Source organism: Haliaeetus leucocephalus, unplaced genomic scaffold (genome assembly GCF_000737465.1).
Source record: "Haliaeetus leucocephalus isolate CR32 unplaced genomic scaffold, Haliaeetus_leucocephalus-4.0 Scaffold696, whole genome shotgun sequence".
Classification (NCBI taxonomy): domain Eukaryota; kingdom Metazoa; phylum Chordata; class Aves; order Accipitriformes; family Accipitridae; genus Haliaeetus; species Haliaeetus leucocephalus.
Window position 1 is genome coordinate 3,820,548 of NW_010973132.1, and position 20,372 is coordinate 3,840,919.

At 40.0% G+C, this 20,372-nt stretch overlaps 1 protein-coding gene across 3 annotated transcripts in view; it reads left to right on the forward strand.

The window, feature by feature from the left end:
- Nucleotides 1-20,372, forward strand: part of MADD (MAP-kinase activating death domain) — a 71,604-nt gene that overhangs the window by 21,133 nt on the left and 30,099 nt on the right. For 2 of the 3 annotated variants that reach the window (XM_010580144.1, XM_010580145.1), the window contains exons 9-20: nucleotides 183-361; nucleotides 971-1,206; nucleotides 1,569-1,725; nucleotides 2,707-2,813; nucleotides 3,702-3,895; nucleotides 4,524-4,855; nucleotides 5,512-5,651; nucleotides 6,913-7,014; nucleotides 9,474-9,576; nucleotides 10,599-10,785; nucleotides 10,960-11,110; nucleotides 13,548-13,754. In XM_010580144.1, the coding sequence (XP_010578446.1) occupies nucleotides 183-361; nucleotides 971-1,206; nucleotides 1,569-1,725; nucleotides 2,707-2,813; nucleotides 3,702-3,895; nucleotides 4,524-4,855; nucleotides 5,512-5,651; nucleotides 6,913-7,014; nucleotides 9,474-9,576; nucleotides 10,599-10,785; nucleotides 10,960-11,110; nucleotides 13,548-13,754 (2,095 nt within the window). The remainder of the gene's footprint in view (nucleotides 1-182; nucleotides 362-970; nucleotides 1,207-1,568; nucleotides 1,726-2,706; nucleotides 2,814-3,701; nucleotides 3,896-4,523; nucleotides 4,856-5,511; nucleotides 5,652-6,912; nucleotides 7,015-9,473; nucleotides 9,577-10,598; nucleotides 10,786-10,959; nucleotides 11,111-13,547; nucleotides 13,755-20,372) is intronic. The other variant, XM_010580143.1, reaches the window with a different exon arrangement.

Below are 20,372 nucleotides of genomic sequence, written 5' to 3' on the forward strand. Positions count from 1 at the left end.
CCACATAAAGGAGGGCCTGGAGATATTTGTTGACTCAGCATAGGAGATAGTTTAAGATAAACTAATGGAGCATGCACAATTGTTGCAATTGCCTAGAAGGCAGAGTAGCTCTGATCTCTCTCTTGTTCCTTGAATAACTTTTTTTTCTTGCTGAATGTGTGCATAATGTTGTCCTTCTTTAGGCACTGGCCAGCATGAGTCTGAATACTCAGCCCATTCTTAATCTAGAGAAGTTCCACGAGGGGCAGGAGGTGCCACTGCTACTGGGAAGACCACAGAATGATTTGCAGTCTACTCCCTCCACAGAATTCAACCCTCTCATCTATGGGAATGATGTGGACTCTGTAGATGTGGCTACCAGGTGAGGCTGAACAGGAAGGTAGTGTTGAGTCTTCATAAAGTTTGCACTTGAAGGCAGCACAGACGCTTCTATGGGTCCTGTGGTGGAAGCAGCATCTTCCAGGTTCTACTGCAGGTTCTACTTTACATCAGGGGAAGAAAAGAGCAGAAATTACAGTGTTTACCTCAGATCTATTAACTGCATGAACATAACTGTGTATCTGGAGGGGGTGTTTTGTTTCTTGCATTTTCCTATAGATCATCCACTTTACCTGGATTTGTCAGCCTGGTATTGTATTCTCAGCTTAAATCACAAGCCTTAAACTACAAAAAAAGCTGGAAACTTAATTGTCACCTCAGCTAGCAGACATAAGAACAATGTCCCTCATTGAGTGGGTCTTGGTGTTAAGGTGGTGAATTAAAACAAAGTGATTTCTCAGTGGTTTTTTGGTTTTTTCTTTTCTTTTTTCCAAGACAACTGTTTTCTAAGAAGACTTAGCTTTTTGTACTGGGTTACCATTCTTCAAAGGTTTGAAATGTTGCCTACTGCATAACTTTTAAAGGCTCTCTGTCTTCTTTTCTGTTGTGTTCTGTGTTTTTATCTGATATGTTGTCCTCTGTTTCTTTTCAGGGTTGCTATGGTGAGATTCTTCAACTCACCAAATGTTTTGCAAGGTTTCCAGATGCATACTCGCACTCTTCGTCTCTTCCCGCGACCAGTGGTGGCCTTCCAGGCAAATTCTTTTCTTGCCTCTAGGCCGAAGCAGACACCTTTTGCAGATAAGCTTTCCAGGACACAGGCAGTAGAATACTTTGGAGAATGGTCACTCAACCCTACTAACTATGCTTTCCAAAGAATTCATAACAGTAAGTTTTGGTCTTGCCTTTCCTGCACTTGGATGTAATGCAGGAACTTAAAAAGCAGAGAGATTCTAGGGAGGGACTGAGTTTTACACCATATTATTCCTGCTGGGGAGTGAAATCCAGTTCAAGGAATATTTTTCTATTTTTATGTATGTCCTCATGTGTTTCTGCCAAGTTAACCCTGCTATTAGCCACTCACTCCTCCAATTAATTTTACATCTTGTCTTGTTTGGTTACGGAGGCTTCTTAGAGTAGAGGCTGTTCCTTCCTTTGTGCAAGACTTAGTAGGGGGTAGCCTCACTGTGAATGAAGCCTTTGACACCAATAAATGAGTTCAATTAACTCTCTCCTTGTTTTTTGTGCAGACATGTTTGACCCAGCACTGATTGGTGACAAACCGAAGTGGTATGCTCACCAGCTGCAGCCCATCCACTATCGTGTCTATGACAGTAATTCACAGCTGGCTGAAGCACTGAATGTCCCAGCAGAGAAAGAAACAGATTCTGATCCCACTGATGACAGGTTAGTGGGGAGCATGACCTTAGTCGTGGGATAGAGAAGAGGCCCAGCAATCTGAACTTACTTCTCATTTGCAGCTTTTTCCTGTAGCCTGCCAGGTTGCTGTTTCATTTCTGTCTGGGCAGAATACTGACACTGAAGTAAATTGTCTCCCTGCTCTGTCATCACAGCAACCTCTTAACCCTTTCCTAGTGTCTTTTCAAGCCTTCATTTAATGTAATTCTCCATTTGTGTTTTCCTGTTTTCTTTTGCTACCTGTATGCCACTTGACATTTGGTATTTTCTCCCACCCTAATGTTTTTTTTCTTCCATGCTGTTCTTTCTCTGGTTATTTCTGTTGCAGTACTACAAGTACTCCCACCCATCCTACCACTCTTTTAAATCTCTACTCAGTGCACATAGTTATGTGAAGCTTGTGAGTACTACCCACTGCCTGAGACCTTCTTGTGTGTTCAGTAAAATGAGAGTAATTTTTTTTCTTCTAGTAGTTTTGGCTGTGTTTCCCAGAGTTTTGCATCAAGTTTTATTATCCTTCATTCTCTGCTAGCCTGTGAGATCTTTCAGGCTTGGACTTGCACAACTTTTATGTTCTACACAGCACCAATGGTTCTGACTGAGTGGGATTAATCGTTAGTATAAAAAGGGAATGCTTTTACTTGTGTTTTCCAGTTCCCTTGAAGTTGTCCTACACACACAGAGAATTAATACACTACTCCCTGCTCACTTATGCTTGACCTCATTAACTTTGCTGAGAGCCTTTAAATGTCCTCCCATATTGTCTCTGCACATACCTCAAAGTTATTTCATTTGCTCTGACCTTTCATGAAGCTGGCTTCTGTCTCTTGCCAGAAATTTGTTTGTAGAGACTGAAATATCATGAGATTTTTAAGAGGCCCATGAAAACAGTGCTGATTCATACTTTGAAACGTCAGGCCCTGCTATTCCTGTTATGTTGCCACTCATCTCTCTTTCTCACCTGTGTGGCAGTGGCAGTGACAGTGTCGACTATGATGACTCAAGTTCCTCCTACTCCTCCCTTGGTGACTTTGTCAGTGAGATGATGAAATGTGACATTAATGGCGATACCCCAAGTGAGTAACTTTGAGCTTTACTTTCACAAGGTCCACATAGGTTCCTCTTCCCCATTCATCTGCACTGTGGGGAAAAATGCTTCCCCTAAGTCCCTAAATTAGAGCAAAGTATTGTTCCATTGTAGTCTTGCTCTGAGGTAAAAGTGTCTTCTATACTCCTCCTTCAATATCCAGGGGTAGGCTGAAAAAAAGACATTTCTCCTGCTTATAAACAATGCCCTCCAAAGGACACTGGGAGGAGGAAGAACAGAAATAGGTGCTGCTGAACAAAACTGGCTTGCTAGATCTGGAAACAACCTGCTGCTGCCAGTAGATACTGTGCAATATGGGCAGCAGAGTACAAGCTTTCTCCTGCCCCCGCATATTGGTTCTCAGTGCTGGCTTTAATGAGTCACTCTATCCTAGTGGGGACAGGAAAATGCATTCTCTGTGGCTTATATGAAGGCTGCAGCAATAGCTTCTCTTGTGAGAGCGGGAAGTTCTCACTTTCTTCAATAAACTAAATGTAGGACTGCCAACACATTTCCTATGTCCCAAGGGCAAGAGGTTATAATCCTAAGTTGCAACAAAAGAAACTTGCTTGGACATAAGGAAAAGATCTTCATGGTTAGTGTAGTTAAACAGGTTTCCAGGATCAAGGTAGAATGTCAAGCCTTGGAGACTTTCAAAACTCAGTGGGACAAGGCCCTGAGCAATCTGCTTTAACTTTGAAGTTACCCCTGCTTTGAGCAGAGAGTTGGAATAGATGACCTCCAAAAGCCCTTTACAACCTAAATTTTTATGCAGGTTTATTCTACTGAGCAGCCCTCAACTGCTAGGGGTCTTTAGTTAGATGGGCAAAAGGCTGAGGAAGGCAGTTGTCTTTAATGCAAAATGATGTGTTTGCAGATGTTGACCCCCTGACTCACGCAGCTCTTGGTGATGCTAGTGAAGTGGAATTTGATGATTTTCAAGAATACTCAGGGGATCTGGATGAACAGGCCATGGACAGTGAAAACTCCCAAGAGAACAACCAGCCTCGTTCAAGTTCCAGTACTACAGCCAGTAGCAGCCCCAGCACTGTCATCCATGGAGTGAATCATGTGTGTACTGAGATGAGTTCAGCCCCAAGATCGGCATATTAGGATATAAAGAATGGGAGAATGCACGTGGTTCTTTCTGAGAAGGGCAAAAGCTAATAGGACTGTGAAACCATGCAGATTAAATTGCATGCTCTTTCTGGACTTTCTGAGCAAGGTGGAGTTTACTGGTACCCTCTTATGCTGGGACAGAGCATTCCTGTACCTAAAAGCTCCCATGCATTGAAAAATGCAGCATTAACAGAGAGCAGTGGTCCAGGTTGTGACTGCAGGAATTGCTTTTACAGAGTCTGGAAAGACCTGATGCGTTAGAGGAACAGGGAGCGCGGTGGGGAAACTCATGAATCTGTGGTCATTTAGGAAGAATGGGAGTTGCTTGCATAACCACAAAACAGGGTAATGGAGAGCTGTTATCCTGAGCTTACACTTACCAGTAAGATCTGTTTTACAGGGGAGTAAGTCCCTAGAACGATGTGCAAACACTGCAGCGTATGTAAAATCCTAGATTAGAGCCATGGATAGTGGGGATGGGGTGGGGGCAACAAACAGCAAGTTTGTTAAGCAAGTAACAAACAGCAAGGACTGTACAGACTTCCCAGTTTGAAATAATTGTTCTTGTCCTGCCCTTCAGTTGTATGTAACACAAATTAGCGAACAGATCAATGATTTGACTGGTCCACAGGAGTCAGCAGATTCAGCAGAAATGGAAGAGAAGTTGGTTGCTGGATTTTCAAACCATCTCCCTTCCTTGCCACTACAACCAAGCTTTCCCAAGATAAGCTTGGACCGCCATGAGAGCGACAGCACAGCTGGCAGCATGAGCTCCTCAGAAGGGGTGGTGAGGAAGAGAGAGTATGATAATCCGTACTTTGAACCACAGTATGGTTTTCCTACGGAGGATGAAGATGATGAGCAGGAAGAGAGCTACACCCCAAGATTTAACCAGAATCTCAATGGAAGCAGGCAAGTCCTCCTTGTCTCCCGCCCTTCTGTACAGCACTATTGGGATTTCCATCTGCTTCCAGTAGTTTATTGTTTATTCATTCAAATGCCTTTTGCACCTGAAATGTATTGTTGACCACTTTCATTTAATACTGAAATTCTGTAAACCCTTCTGGTTTGAGTAAAGGCACTTGCTCAGTTCCCTCAGTTCCTTGCTTTTATGTAAGCAGTAGATGCTAGTAGACTTATCAGTTCTTCCTAGAAACATTTTAGTATATCACCTACTGATTTCTGGAAACCTTTGAGCAATTTTTTTTTTTTTTTTGGTGAAGCTTTGTCTTTTGGAGGAAAGATACTATAGTGATTGATGACATTGGGTTTTCTTGTTATTGCTCTCAAAGCAGAACCCTTTCACCCCCAAATCCACCAATGCCCTTTTGTAGACAAATTTTCAGCATGCCCTGAAAGGTAATAGAAGCCTCAATGCAAAGATGCTTCAATTCTCTTGGGTTGGGTTTTTGTTTTGTTTTGGGTTTTTTTTAATATCCCACAAGGTAAGGGTAGTGTGGTGAAAACGGATGAGGAGTGAGACCAGCATAGATCTCCCACAATCATACATGTTGATTTGAGGTGGGAAGGGGGAAAGCTAATAACAGTTGTACTTAATTTCTTTAAAGGTCTCAGAAGTTACTCCGTCCAAACAGTTTAAAACTGGCCAACGATTCTGATGCAGACTCAGATTCCAGGGCCAGCTCCCCAAACTCTACTGTCTCCAACAACAGCAGTGAAGGTTTTGGGGGCATCATGTCTTTTGCAAGTATGTACTAATGAATTCATTAAGCTGGTTTTATTTATTATAATAAAATTTACAGAGAAATGGAATAGAGGCATGGCTAGTCAAGAGAATGACTTGGTTGTCAAATTGTTACCAGCTCTCCAGAAGTCATGTTGGGAGCCACAGGACCTATTTAACTTACACTGCTGATAACTACTGCTTTATGTGTTTTTCAGTAAGAAGGACTTTGGTTATGTGGTTAGGCCTTTGAGTTATATGGCACTTTAGGGCACAGGTCAGAAATCCTTTGTTTCATTTAAACAGAAAATTGTGCAATTTCCTGAAGTTGATACAAAAATCTTACCAGTAGTATGCCTTCCATGCTACTATGTTATGTGTTTAGATGCTAAATTCAATTTCTTGACTGTGCTCACCTACTTTCAGTTATATTTTTATTATTAAAATCCACAGGTGTGGAAGACTAATCTAGAGTTTTTTAATGAGTGAAAGAAGATATGGCCAGTTGAGTCTTGCACTAATAGTGGGGAGCAGTGCAAGAAATTTGCAGCAGTGGTGAAAGTATATTGGATGTTTCTGGTAAAATGATTGTTACTAAAATAAGGCTGCAAAAAAAGAACCAAAGCAAACTGAAATAGTACGCTGACATTTTAAATTAACATCTTGAAGTGTTAATCAGCTCATTGATCTACGGGAGATGCTTTCAGGCTGCCTACAGGCTTAACCAGATGATGATGCATTATTGTGTTCTTAAGATCTGTCTGTATTAGGAAGAACTTCTGCTTTCTCCTAATAAATTAAAGCTTCTATTTTAAAGCACACTTCTGTGGCAGATTTACAGCATTTCACAAAGCACACTGCACAATCCTTACTTCAGAATTACATGTTTTGGTGATCTTCCATCACCCTGTTTTCTCATGTGGCCCCTACTATTCATTTGCTCCCAAAAGAGGATCAAACAAGAAGACACAGCTGACGTGAGGTTACCTGTTTAAGTGCAGGAAGACAGGTGGATATTGCTGTTACATTTAAGACTCAAAGATAAAGCAGCAGTGATTGTAACATGAAAGCTAAGAGTTAAGTTTTTGTACAATTTAGAATAATCTAATTTCAGATGTGGTTGCAATGTAAATGAGATGACGTTATGCTTTTGAGACTGTTGGGTAATAAAGAACAACTTAATCATCAAGGATCTGGAATAAGAAGGTGAATTACAGGAGGTTTAGGAAGTTTGGGTGAGTGCAGCAAGCATTAGGCATTTAACTGTTTTCTTCTTCTGTCATAGGCAGCCTGTACAGAAACCACAGCACAAGCTTCAGTCTGTCCAACTTAGCCCTACCAACCAAAGTTGGGAGAGACAAGAATACTCCCTTTCCTAGCCTGAAAGGTAACCGTTTTTCCCTTTGACTTCTACAGCCTTTACAGTTCTTGTGGCTTGGCAGTCTGAGGTCTTACCCCTAACAGGAATCCTGGGGGTGATGCATTTTGGCAGTTTGGGTAGTACCCGTCTTGAGTATCAAGACAGTAAATTGTCTTGATTAGTTCTCAGTCAGACTTCCTCCTGACAATTGGGCTGCGTTGGGATGGGAGACTGGCTTGTCTAGCCTGTGTTAATGGATACACTGTGAATGTTGGTTTTGTTTTGTATTTTGTTTTGTTTTATTTTTAAGTACTTAGTGTCAAGAATGGGAACCAAGAGGTAGGTCCTACTTTTGCACTGCCATTATCTTCATGATTAGCCTTAGGTAACTTGTTAGAGCAATGATGCTGCATTTCTAAGTGGGGTTAATGCCAGTTTCCCATGGAGACTGCAGTTTACGTGGGTTTCAAAAGTGTTTATAGTCTCTTCAGTTCACTAAATAAAAAATTTTGATCAAAATCAAATTATAACCATTCTTCAGCTCATTCAGAGTGAAGATCGATCCCTAACTTATGTGCACAGTCTTTTCATTGGAACATCTCGTGTTTGTCTGCAGTATCATTAGATAACATGTGTGGATGGGCACTAGAGAAATGACCCTCTTACTGTGGGGAGTTAGTCAGCCTGGTCGTCCTTGTACCAGATGTAATAACAGAAGGGGTGACTGAGCACATGTTGGAGTTTTAGTGTTGAGACCTTTTCAGTTGCTAAACTGGGGAAAGGTTTTATTTTACCTTTTGAGTTATTCTATCTGATTAGAACTTACTGCTTTTGTTTTAATATGTTGATTTTTTTTCATTTATTTTTTTCCTCCTCATCATTTTCATCGGTAAAGATTACTTTAATCTGGAAGTGGGAAGGGATGTGGATGAAGGTTGGTATGATGTTTTGCTGACCTTAGACCTTGTAGAAACAAAGGCCAAAAGCTGGTTTTTGTGTTTCTGCTTTGGACTTTGTTTTTGAGACAAGTAACCATTCCCTGTGTGTAAAATGAGGAGGAACAGGACTGGTAGGGTGAAAACACTAGCAGAAACTCTGCACAGCTGTTTTTGACAACCTTTTACCAGTTGGTTATGTTTTTATGTCCAATTGTACTGGATAAGAAACATGCTTCATGTCAGGATTATTTCCATGGGTAAACTTAATGACTGATTCCATGCATTGGAAGAAAACAGTGATGGGGTTTGCCATTCCACGTTCATGCTTTGCACCTCGTCTTCTGCACTTTGGTGTTCTTTCTTGACTACTGTAATCCTGTAGGGTCTTTAATGTTACTATGCAGATATGAGGATGGGATTTCCGTGGAGTAGCTCAGTCTTTTATGCATGTGCAAGTGTGTGTGTGTGTGTTTGTGTTCATTTACGTGTGCATGCTGCGTCACTGGGACTCCCACTGGGCACTTCACTGTTTCTTAAATGTTTTTGTCTCTGTTGTACAGGTATAAAATCGCTGCATTAACTTGTTCTTACCAAGTGTGTGTGGTACCTTGTCTTTCTAACTGTAATGGGAAATGATGCTGGGACTCCATCTCATTGCTGCTGTCTGACCACTTTCCATCTTCCTTTTTAATTTTTATTTCATGCACATCCATTGATATTTTTTCCTCAGTGATGCAGATGTTTTTGATAGTGCCCTTGAAATACAATATATGCAATAATGTCCTTGAAGATGCAATACATTGGTTCCACAATGCCAAATTTCAAGTCAAGCACTATCTCTAAGATTAATTACACTGGCCCTTGTTGTCTTGGGCTTTCAAGCATCCTTCCTGCTCTAGTGTCATTTGGGTTTTGTTTTGAGGGAGGGCTGGGAAGAAGCTGGTAGTTGGATTCTTTTGCTGCTGATGGTGGGGACTGTAGAATTGTAGTACACTACTAATTGTATATTTTGTGTCCCAGTATTTGGGTTAAATACTATAATGGAGATTATTACTGAAGCTGGCCCAGTAAGCAATGAAGGTGGGTTCCCTACAGCATGAGCTGTGCATGATATAACAATTTCCAGCATTCCCTATGCCTGACTTTGGGCTACCTTTCTCACTGGGTAACCAGTACCACATGATCTATACTAGTCACCCCCAATGCATTATGCTTTTACATATAGTGACTAATTTGAAGATGGTTCTTGTTGTAGAACTGCATGCAGAGCAGCCAAACTTTTCCTGCCTTTCACCTTCTGCTCCCATTACCATCTTCTCTTTTTCTCTCTGCATTACTCCCATTACTGTTTTCTGCCGATGTGTGATGCTAGAATATGATATACGCTGCTGCTTTTTTTGGAGTTTCCATTTTGTTTGAAGTCTGTTACCTGTAATCCGAATAGGTATGTTAGCCAACCTTAGTGTTGCTTGTTACTGTCCTGGGAACAGTTTTTTTTTTTTTTTTCTTCCTACCTCTTCCTCTCATGCTGTTTCCTCTCCTGTTTAGGAAACAGACGAGCCCTTGTGGATCAAAAGTCTTCAGTCATTAAGCACAGCCCGACAGTGAAGAGAGAATCTCCATCACCTCAGGGACGAACTAGCAATTCCAGGTAATATCTTTCATTGCTTTTTTTGAGTATAAAGTGTTGTTAGAGTGGTCTCATACTTGGCCAATGTTTCCTCAGAAGTCTAGCTGTTGAAAACTAAATAGTGCTTTTCTATGGCCCTAAGCTTGCACTTATTGTCTGAGAAGATTTGGTGTGGATGGTCTTACAGTTAATAGCACACATACATATTTTTCTATGCTCCGAAATGTATCCTCTTTCTGTCTGAGATCCAAAAATTCTAGGTCCCTACTTTAGCTGAGTATTTATTCTTTGTAGTTGAGTCTGTTCTGAAGGTAGTCTAGCCAGTGGAGTCTTAATGCACCATGCAGGGGATCAGCTGAGTCATATGAAGCAGTTTGATTCCATGAATTCATGTGAAACACTTTTCTCAGCCTTGGGAAGGGGACTCAGAATGGTGCAAGTAAACGTTACCTGACCTGTGCCTGTGCTTTCTCCTCCTTTTCTTATGTAGTAGTCATGGGTAGAGTGAAATTTGCTTTGAGCTACTGGGTTGGGAGACAAGCAAGAACAATAACTGCAGTTCAGACTGGGGAATGCAGCAGGTTGCACAGGAGTTCCCTTCTTACCATTCCCTCCCCTGTGGCAAAACAAGCTGAAGCAGTACATGTGCCAAGGCTGCTGCAGTAGTGCTATTAGTAGTGCTGTGCTTCCTCTTTCAAGGAAAGCCTACAGGTCAGACAAGGTGGCTGTGGGAGAAGGTTGTGGCATAGAGGGCTCCTATAGATTTTTGAGGAGTGCTGTGAAGGTGAGGAGTAGAGTGGTAGCTAGAAGGACTAAAGGAAAATCTGATTACGGCTTATTATAGGAAATAACAGATAAAATATTTGATGCTACACCTATAGAACAGAGGTTGGGCTGTGTGCAGTTATGTTAGCAGCAAGCATAGCTAGATTTGAACTTTTTTCTTGTAAACTTAGCTTTGATAGGAAATGCATTTCTGTGTGTGTCCTGGCCGAGGTAAGCAGAGGGCTAACTTTTTGCCTGCTTCCTCTTAAATCCATCAGTGAGAACCAGCAGTTCCTGAAGGAGGTGGTACACAATGTTCTTGATGGGCAAGGTGTTGGCTGGCTGAATATGAAAAGAGTCCGACGTCTGCTGGAGAGTGAGCAGCTCCGTGTCTTTGTACTAAGCAAGCTGAATCGCACAATCCAGTCAGAAGAAGATGCTCGGCAGGATGTCATACAGGATGTGGTCAGTGCTGAACTCATCAGGGTCCTCATACCTAGTGTCTGCTGAGGCTCAATTCATAGAAAGTTATTGTTAAATTGCCTCCTAAAAGCTGATGTTACAGCAGTTTTGGAATTTATGTTCTTGAATTACTTTCTCACTTCTGAAATAGCAACACTAATGGGATTTTCATTGCAGGAGATCAGCCGCAAGGTTTATAAAGGCATGCTGGACTTGCTGAAGTGCACTGTGTTGAGCCTGGAGCAGTCATATGCAAATGCTGGCCTGGGAGGCATGGCCAGTGTTTTTGGCCTGCTAGAGATAGCACATACTCACTATTACAACAAAGGTAAGAAAAGTGTTTATGAGAATACAATGTTTACGAACCAAATGAGATCCTTATTGTGAAGGTAGCTGTTTTGTGGCTTCAGATATTTCAGGGGTTTTACGACACTTTCAAAACAGGTGAGAACTGTACCATTGTTACTGAAACCTTACAAAGCTTGAAACCATTCTCTTGCACACGTGTGACTGGACCATAACAAAATAATGGTCATACTGGGTATTTGATTGAAAATGGGAATTATGCAGTAAGATACAAAACCTGGGGCTTTTACAGATGAAGTGGAAATTCTGAGAGTGGGGACCTTCAACTAACACTGTCCCAACCACAGTCTTGGAAAGTTATTGCAGACAACCTGAATAGGGACGGAGATATTTCTAATGTGGAACTGTATGAGACTTATCTCACCAACTACCTTGCATTACACAATGATTCTTATATCACTAAGTACTCTTGGAGAGGAAAGTCTGAAACTACCTCTATATTTTTCAGCTTTTTCTTAAAATCTGATTCTTAATGCAAAATAAGAAAATGCATGTGTAAGGAAAAAGAGCAAAAGATGACAGAAAGCTACCACTCTGCTTAATATCTGACTCAGCTGTAATCTCAAATGATGAAAAGCTATTTATTTCATTGTAGCAGAGGAGTAAAATCTACTAAACAGTTTATAGTTGGTGTTCCGAGTGGCTTGCATCAGGGATTTTACGAGTTGGCTTAGATGCCCTGTGGGTTACAGGTGTTCATTTCCAGTCGTTGTTAGAATGCTGAGGAAGGTAAAGAAGGCTGTGCTAGTTTAACAGTCCTGAATGTGGGTTATAGGCTGATCTTGGTAATTATAGGCCTTTTAGTCTGACACTAATCCTAAGCAAAATTATAGAGTGGCTGATCTAAAACAAAATGGTTTTAGATGAAGTCTTGATAATGTAAATGCCAGATAGTATAATTTGATGGTAAGTAGAGCTTACCCAGTAGATTAATTGTGGTCAAAATAGACAAAATTTGATATAAACTTTTAAAGCCTTGATACATCTTTGGAGGACTTCTCTCATTATTGCATGACATCTTGATTTATTTTAGCTGTTTAGTATGTTTTACATGAGTCGATCCAGATATTTCTAGAAATGTTTTATAGAGATTAGTGTTTATCTTAATGTTATTTAACATAGAGTGGTGATCTAGTAATCCTAAAATTGTTCAGTTTGCATATGATGCATACTGTTTGAACAGGACATGATGGATATAGGTTATTGTTCTAGAGGAAGCTGAATCTTAATAAAGCATGGTGGTAGTTATTTTAATATGGTCAAACTAAGGACTTGTTTAGGAGTAAGGACAGTTGGCAACAAGAGTAGGATTGGGAACTATCTTCTAGGAAGCAACGTCTCTGAAAATGGCAGCTATGTGTGAACTTCCCACTATTTACTGTGTCTGTAAAACCTGGAGAGGGGGCCACTGTGTAAACCTGGGAATAGAGATTTGGGATGTAGCTATTGTCTGTGGATATGTCACTAACAAGACCCACAGCTGACTTAGTGCTTCCAGTTCTGATCATCACCTCTTGAAAAACTGAGGTTTCTGAAAAGACCTACAAGGAATTGGAAAAACACTTTTGTTCTGAAAGATGGAGGTGTTCAGTCTATTGAATGATAGGTGTTGATTGTTTTCAATTATTAGCTAAATGGAAAGGTGTTGCTGATAGCAGAATCTTTAATCTACTGGACAAAGATATCACAAGGTCTAGTGGTATGACAAATTTAGGTATTAGGATATGAAATTTTGACTATTGGCCTCATCAGCTATTGGAACAGTTTGTGCAGGATTGCAGGAGATTCTTTACGGAAAAATCTAATTTTAATTATTCTATTCTGAAAGTTTTGCTGTAATTCAAACTGTGGATCTTGATGCAGAGAAATAATCCAAACTGCCTTTGGGGATATATGATTATAGGAAGTCTCAGAGAATGATGAGAGCTATAGCTGATAGTTTTTTGTTTTTTTTCCTAACTGAAGTTTCATTTAGTGTTACCCATCAAAGATGATTGTATTTGTCACCTTTTCACTGCAGGAGGAGCTTGCTTATATTCTAGAAGTGATATTCTTGGTAGTTTAGGCAGAGTTGTTTAATTTTGGACATTTCAGCAGAGGAGATACTACAGTTACTGTGTCAAAGAAGATTCCTAGGTTTCAAATATACAGGAAGGAGATAATCTGAGTATCCCCAAAACAGCACTCTGGCTTTCTCCTCTACTGTTTCCACCAGTGTGTCAGACTATCTGCAAGCCATGGTGACCTGTGGGAACAAATGTGGGACTGAGCTGTTTCAGTGCCAGGCTTAATGATTTAGGTGAGACCATCTGTCTCATCTTCCTGCTCTCATTTCCTTTTTCCTTATGTTTGTTTTTGGTTTTTTTTTTCCCAACACTTTGTTTTTTTTTTCTTTAAAGAACCAGAAAAGAGAAAACGAAGTCCAACGGATGGATCTATCACTCCAGTTGGCAAGGATCCTGCATCATCCCCAAGAGTGGAGCCAAAACCTGCGATGCAGCTGCCAGTACCTCAGCTAATGCCAAAGGCACCGAGCCCTGCAGGCAAAGGGCCAAGGGAATTTGACACAAGGAGTCTAAAGGAAGAAAATTTTATTGCTTCCATTGGTGTGTATTGAGGTGCCTGTGAAGTGCAGGAGGGACTTCTATTCTGGCATTAGGTTCTATTTGCATTCTCTCCATCTTAACACACTACATTGCTGCTGTAACATGCTTCATTTTACACCTTGGATGACAAGGAACAATCATAGGTGTTTTCACTCTACTCTTGGATAAACTATCCAAGGCAGTTTTCTCCCAGAAGCTTTCTAATCTTAATTGCTTATGAATTTCATTACACTTTAGACAACTTTATTTTTTGCTCTGTGATTGATGTTTTCAAGCAACAGGAAATGGCAAAAGGGAAACAGGGCCAGCAGGACTTTGGAAAGGGCAGCGGCAGAAGGGACTATAGGAAACAAAAGTTTTCCAATCATTGCTGACTACCTGTGGATTATCTAGATTGCATCCTGATAGAAGTGGGACCCAGGATCTGCTGATTGTTAATGATAAAAACTGCCAAAAAGATTTTAGTTGTTGTATTACAATGAGCAGGACTGATGGATCTTCCTTCTATGCGATAGTAAATAGAATGTGTGTCCTTCTAAACAGCATCTGCTAGGCTGGTCACTGGAAACTTTCCCAGTCTAATTTCTTAGCTGGTATAGCTTTTCCCTATGTCTGGGGAAAAGTTAGAGGTAGGCTTTAAACTGTTTTACCTAAAAAGGGCTTTACAGATTTCTTTGGGGTGGGGGTGGGAAGAAAAAAAAGAGAAAAAAAATCTTTTAGTTGGATCCAACGTGCTGTGGATTGTAAACAAGAGAAAAGTACCATCAGCATATGAGAGAAATTGTTTGTCAGCTCCAAAAATATGTCGTGTTAAATTTTAGCCATCACTTCTTACAGCATGTTTAAAATAACTTTTTAATGGAATAATTGTATGCAAGATTAATCTTCTGAAAGCAGCGTGCTACTGTGAGGCTGTACCTGCAGTATGTGGCATAAGACAAGGGAATGTGTGTATTGGGTAGTTACGTGGCAGGAGTGCAGACATTCATTCTTATACCCACATAACAGCTGCAGGCTGAGTGGTGTTGAGTCCTTCTGAATTGACACTGAACCCCTTGTGACTTGATTTGCTTTCTTGTTTCAAGAGGTAATCTATGGAGGCAGTTGCTCAGAAACTAGTCTTGCACTCTTTGAAAATCTATCAGGGAGCTAAGAGAGATTCAGATTTCTAGCATTTCACTATAGTGGTTTGGTTCACTCTGGGTACTTGATTTCTTTTCTGTGGAAAAGAGAAAAAGGAAAGTATGCTTCTGACACAACTAAGAATAAAACAGATGCTAGGCCAGCATTCTTTTAAAGAATGAAGAGAGATCTTTTGATTGGATTGCTGAGACTGCTCTTCCCCTCAGATGAAATCAAAGCCTCATAGAAATGGGAATCATAGAGATCAGACATTCCATGTTTGTGAAGCATCATAAGAAGTGCTTTTCAAAAGAAGTATTACTTAATATGTTAACTACTGTTGACAGAATATTAGCCGTAAACAATTTGCAATCTTCAAGGACAGGCAACAGGTAAATTCTTATTGGTGGTTCTGATGCTCTAATGATCTCCACTTGTCTTCTATGGAATTAAGTTACAAGAAGGATATGGTTTCACCAAAACTGATGAAAGTTCGAAAGACACTAATGTTTTCTCTGAAGCCTTTTTTTCTAACTGGTTTTGTCTGTCACCAAGAACCATGAACTAGTATGCAAGTCAGTCTTTAAGAAATTGCTGTAAAAACAATGTAGTGTCCATGTTCATTTGACTCTTGAGATCTAGAAGTAAAGGAAATTTCTCTTGTGTTGCAGGAAGATAATTTAAAGCAGCTTGGCTCTTATACTGCCTTTATGTTCTGTTATGGAAGCTTCAGTATAGGACAATATTTTGGATATACAGGACCAGAGTTAGTCATGGCTAGGCTGAAATTCCTTCTGTAGTGAAATGCAGACTTTCTCATTCAAACTAACTTCTTTAGGGAAGAAGCATTTGGTAAACATTTAGATGTTGCTGAAATAACAAAGTATTTGTAAGTAATTCCATTTAAACATGAGAAAAAATATTTTACGTGAAGATGATCCAACACTGGAAAGGTTGTGGATTCTCCAGCTGTGGAGATAGTGAACACCTGACTGGACATGGTTCTGTGGCAGCCTGCTCTAGTTGACCTTACTTTGAGCAGGGAGGTTTGACTAGATGATCTCCAGAGGTTCCTTTGAACCTCAGGAGTTCCTTGATCCTATGAAGTTTGGAAGGTGCTTACAGCCTCAGCTTGCAGTTATGTAAATAAAACTCTCAATGAATCTATTGGTATTGTATGGACAAAATACAAATTGGGCTGCTAATCTTTTGATCTAGCTACAAGAGGAAATACTAGAATGAAAGTAAGTCATCAGCATGATGGAGTAAAGTCATGTACAGCACTGTTTGCAATAGCCATACATAAAGTGTATGTCAGTGTGGCAATTAAACTGTGTCTCTGAGACCTAGAGGTATGGTAGCTGAACGTGTGCAGTTTTCTTGTACTACAGGAACAACGGCCAGGAGGTTCACAGAGTTTTCCAAAGTTCAGGGTGGGTGTGTTCCTGCTTGACCCCCTTTTCTTATTCACTTCTCGGAAAGTTTCTGGTTTCTTGTGTACCTCTGAAGTATGTAGGATGCTCCCTGGTAACAGGGAAGGCTGTTGGTATTCAAAATTCTTATTTCTGAGGTGAAGAGTGATGGATTTTTAGCAGTTGAGGATTGATCTTTGTTGTGCTTTAATACCTAATTGCTTAGCTAGGAAATTAATTGTGAAGATGATGCTTCTGATACTTTATTTCTTAAAAGATCACCAAATATTTGCTTACTTCTGGGGTTCTTATCTTCCAGGGTCCATGGTCATCACCTGTAGTGTTGGCCGCCTTATTAGGACACCAGTGGCTTTAAAGTTGATAGTTAATAGTTTCCCCCTTTACGTTACTGATTAGTTTGGTTTTACTGCATACTTGCAGTAACTGTTAATGAAAATGTCAGTACTTACTGAAGTTTCCATTACTCCTTTTAAAATAATTGTTTAATGCTGGCACTTTTATTTTGACAGGGTTTTGAAACTGAAAAGATTGTGCTACCTACTTCGTCTGCATCAGATTCTTTCTGGACCTGCTGTCCTGTTTAGCTCAGGCTCATGTAACAAAGTCATAGGCATAATAATTTATGCCCCTTGAGTTTATTTGAAGTTTTCCTTTTCTTCTTTGACAAAGTAGTTGACAGTAAAATCTAGGCTGTTTTTAATGTGCTAGGATATAGTCTACCCTGAATTAACAGGCAAGTCAGCTAAAAGTAATTTAATGGCAGGTATTACAGCTTTCTGTCTGGTGGTTTTTAAAGTAAAGCCATATAGACTGAGCACTTAAGAGGCCAGATGTCTTCAAAGCCCTTTAACAAACAAATTCAGTACATCTTAAAGAGATTGTTATCTGTGTCAGTGAATGCTCAGCTAGATAAGCCTATAGGATGCTGTTTGGATCCATAAGCAATTTTATCCTATCCATCTGTGTACTTACAAAAGTTGAAGGAACATCCATCAATCATGAAGCAGATACAGAAATCAGTTGGCTAGCAACTGTCTTTTGAGCTTTTTCTCCCTTGCTACATTTACCTTGCTCCTGATACGTTTTAATGATAATACTGTGGAGCCTTCTTCCACAATCGTAATACTATCCTTTTTTTATTTTTTTTTTTTCAGTAGACATTTTGCTAAATAGAACTTTTTTAGAGCCTGTCTTGCCCTAATTTCTGCCATTTGCAGGGTGGGATGGGTTTCTGACACACTTCAAGTGACCTTTTAGTTGCTCAGCAAGTTTCCTTGAGGAACAGCAGAAGAACATTGTACTTCTTTTTCCTTCCCTTTGCCTTTTCTGCTTTTCTAAGAGTATCTTCCTCTGTAGCATTCCCAGCTTTAACGGTGCTAGTGAGAAAGGACAGTGCCCAGCATTCAGTCAGTTCAGCATGTCACCTTGTGATGTTTCCTTTGGCCAACAGGCCAGCACCTGGAATGATCTGATGTTTCTGAGCAGAAAAGATGACTGCATTTCAGAGGGTTGAGGAATGTGAGTGATAGAAAAGTGCAAGTGCCTCATCACTATTTCGTCTCAGGGCTAAGCTTCAAATCAAAAGAGTACGTGCAGACTTCAGACTTTTTTCCTTTTCTCTGCATTGTATCTTCTTATGGAATTGCTTGACTTGATTGGAGTGGTGTGACCTATTTTGAATTTTGGAAGTTGGCATTAAGCATCTTGCTCATTTTTCTTCTTCCCTATTTTCCATTCTTTATACCCTGATAGGAACAAGTGGGTGCAGAGAAGTTCAACTTTTGCATGTAGGACTGGTTGATAGGCAGAGCCAAGCATTTATTGAGAATGCTCTCAAGTCAAAAGTAACTTGTACTTGTAAACTTTGTGATAATTTTTAAGATATAATATTCGTTAAATGTTGTGTTAACCTACAGTTTTAATTTTCTTGGAATTGCTGCTGCTGGTTTTTCTGCCTTTTCCTTTCAATGATATAAACTAGAGACATTAAAATGTTTCTGTTAATTAGAGCTTCTGTGATGCCTACATTTTGGAGGAATAAGTATCTGACAGTCTTAAAGGGCTTTCTCAGGGAAGGTGATTAATTGCATTATATGTGTTCATAATAGCTATTTTTCCTTAGTTGGTTCACTGTATGAAGTCATCTCAAACGTTTGAATTCTCTATAGATGAGAGATGATGCAGTGCTCGATTCCTAACATTGATTTCTTGTAAAATGGTGTTAATTAACCCTTCGGTCAGTAGTTGTTGTAAATTTCTGCGCTTTTTTTTTGCCTTTTTTTTTTTTTTTTTTGAGATGAAGGAGTGGGTTTTTTGTTTCAAATTTTTTTCCCCATTTTCACCTGTCTGACCAGCCGCTGACTCTTTCTCTTTCTCTCCTGCTTTCAATGCATCTTGGGTAGAATTGTGGAACAAGCACCAGGAAGTGAAAAAGCAAAAATCTTTGGAAAAAACGAGTAAGGAAATTAAAAAACGTAGAAACTGACTCCTCCAGCCTCCCCATAACTGCCAACTCCCCAGGTGCAGGGTGAGCTTGCATCTATGGCATACGGTTTTTATACCACAAGAACAAAGGTCTATCAAGAAAGCCTGCATAATTGAGGAGGCCAAACAGATCAGTTTGTCCTGGGGAAACTGTGTTCAAATGTCTTTTCTTTTTTTTTTCTTTTTTTTTTCCCCCCCCCCTTTCTTTTTTCCTCCCCTGAATGTTGCCTTCTTCAAAGAAGGGGAAGCAGATATTCTGCATCCTCACCGTATCAGACATATGTGGAAGGATTTTAAGATATTCCATCTCCTTTATTAAAAGTTAAAGACCAGTTTTAAGACTTAACAAGTCTTTGATATGAATATATTGGTTGATTGATTGAATGTTACTGGAATGAAGAATTCTCTGTTCTTTCAAGCCGTGGAATGGCAGATTTTGTTACCTGGCATCAACTATGAACAGTTTATGACCACAGTCAGTCTGCAACAAGACATACTTTTGAGGGGGAGAGAGAAGGTGTATGTGAAGAATTGTATTTAGTGATGGCTGTTAGAGAATAGCCTCATAATATGGAATCAACTTGATTTTGGTTTTTATATCCCATGTTAAAGGAGGAGTGATGAAATAGTCGGAGGCTGTTGCAGAGTCTAAATAGTAGTCTAAATCTACACAAATCTTAACATCTATTGAAATATGATACTGAATAAAATATTGAATATATATTATCTGCAGGTGTAGTACAAGGTTTTGCTCTTTTGGTTATCACTGTTGTAAATAGGAACACATGATGTAAGGACAATAGCTAGTTTATAATAACCATGATGTGGTAGGTGTTTCCTAACCATAAGCGTAGTTTGTACTTTGCAGAGCTGATGCCCTTTTAAAGGCTGAAGGTTGGGAAGGATTAATAGCTAAGGGTGAAAATTCCTGACATTCTGACTAGGCCTGGATTTGCTACATTAGTTTTAGGGTCCTCAGTTAAATACTTCAGTTAAGCACAAGTGAGCATCTGGAGTTAGTTCAGAGAGAATGGGGCAAATGGGGCACCTCTGCTGTAAGATCTGAATTGCTTTCTGCTGAGGTAGGAGTGTGTGTAAGACACACATAGCACATGAACACACCTACTCTCCCAAACTAGGCCTTTCAGGTAGGAGCCTACATTGGGAGGGATAAATTGAGGTTTTAGTGTTTTATGTGTATTAGACATACAACTCCATAAAGAAGGGAAGGGGAGGTTTGTAAGTGCCTGTAAATTGATAGTGACAACAATGTGATTGTGGTTGTTGTGCTCCTCAAACTCAGTTACCAGTACTGCCCAAAGCTGTCAAATACCTGAACTGCTTCAGTCAGTTTCACTTGCTTTAAAAGTCAAATTGCCAGAAATATATCTGAATTATGTGTTGGGACAGGGAACTCTTAAACTGCTTAAAGTACACACAGCTGAAGTTTAGTATTCTTGCTGTAGTAATGAGATATAAAACATTTTGCTGCATCATTATTCAGAACTAGAAATGGTGGCCATTTGAAGGAGTGGAAATAGACCTCTAGAAGCGAGCAATGTATATTTCAGTGGAAAAT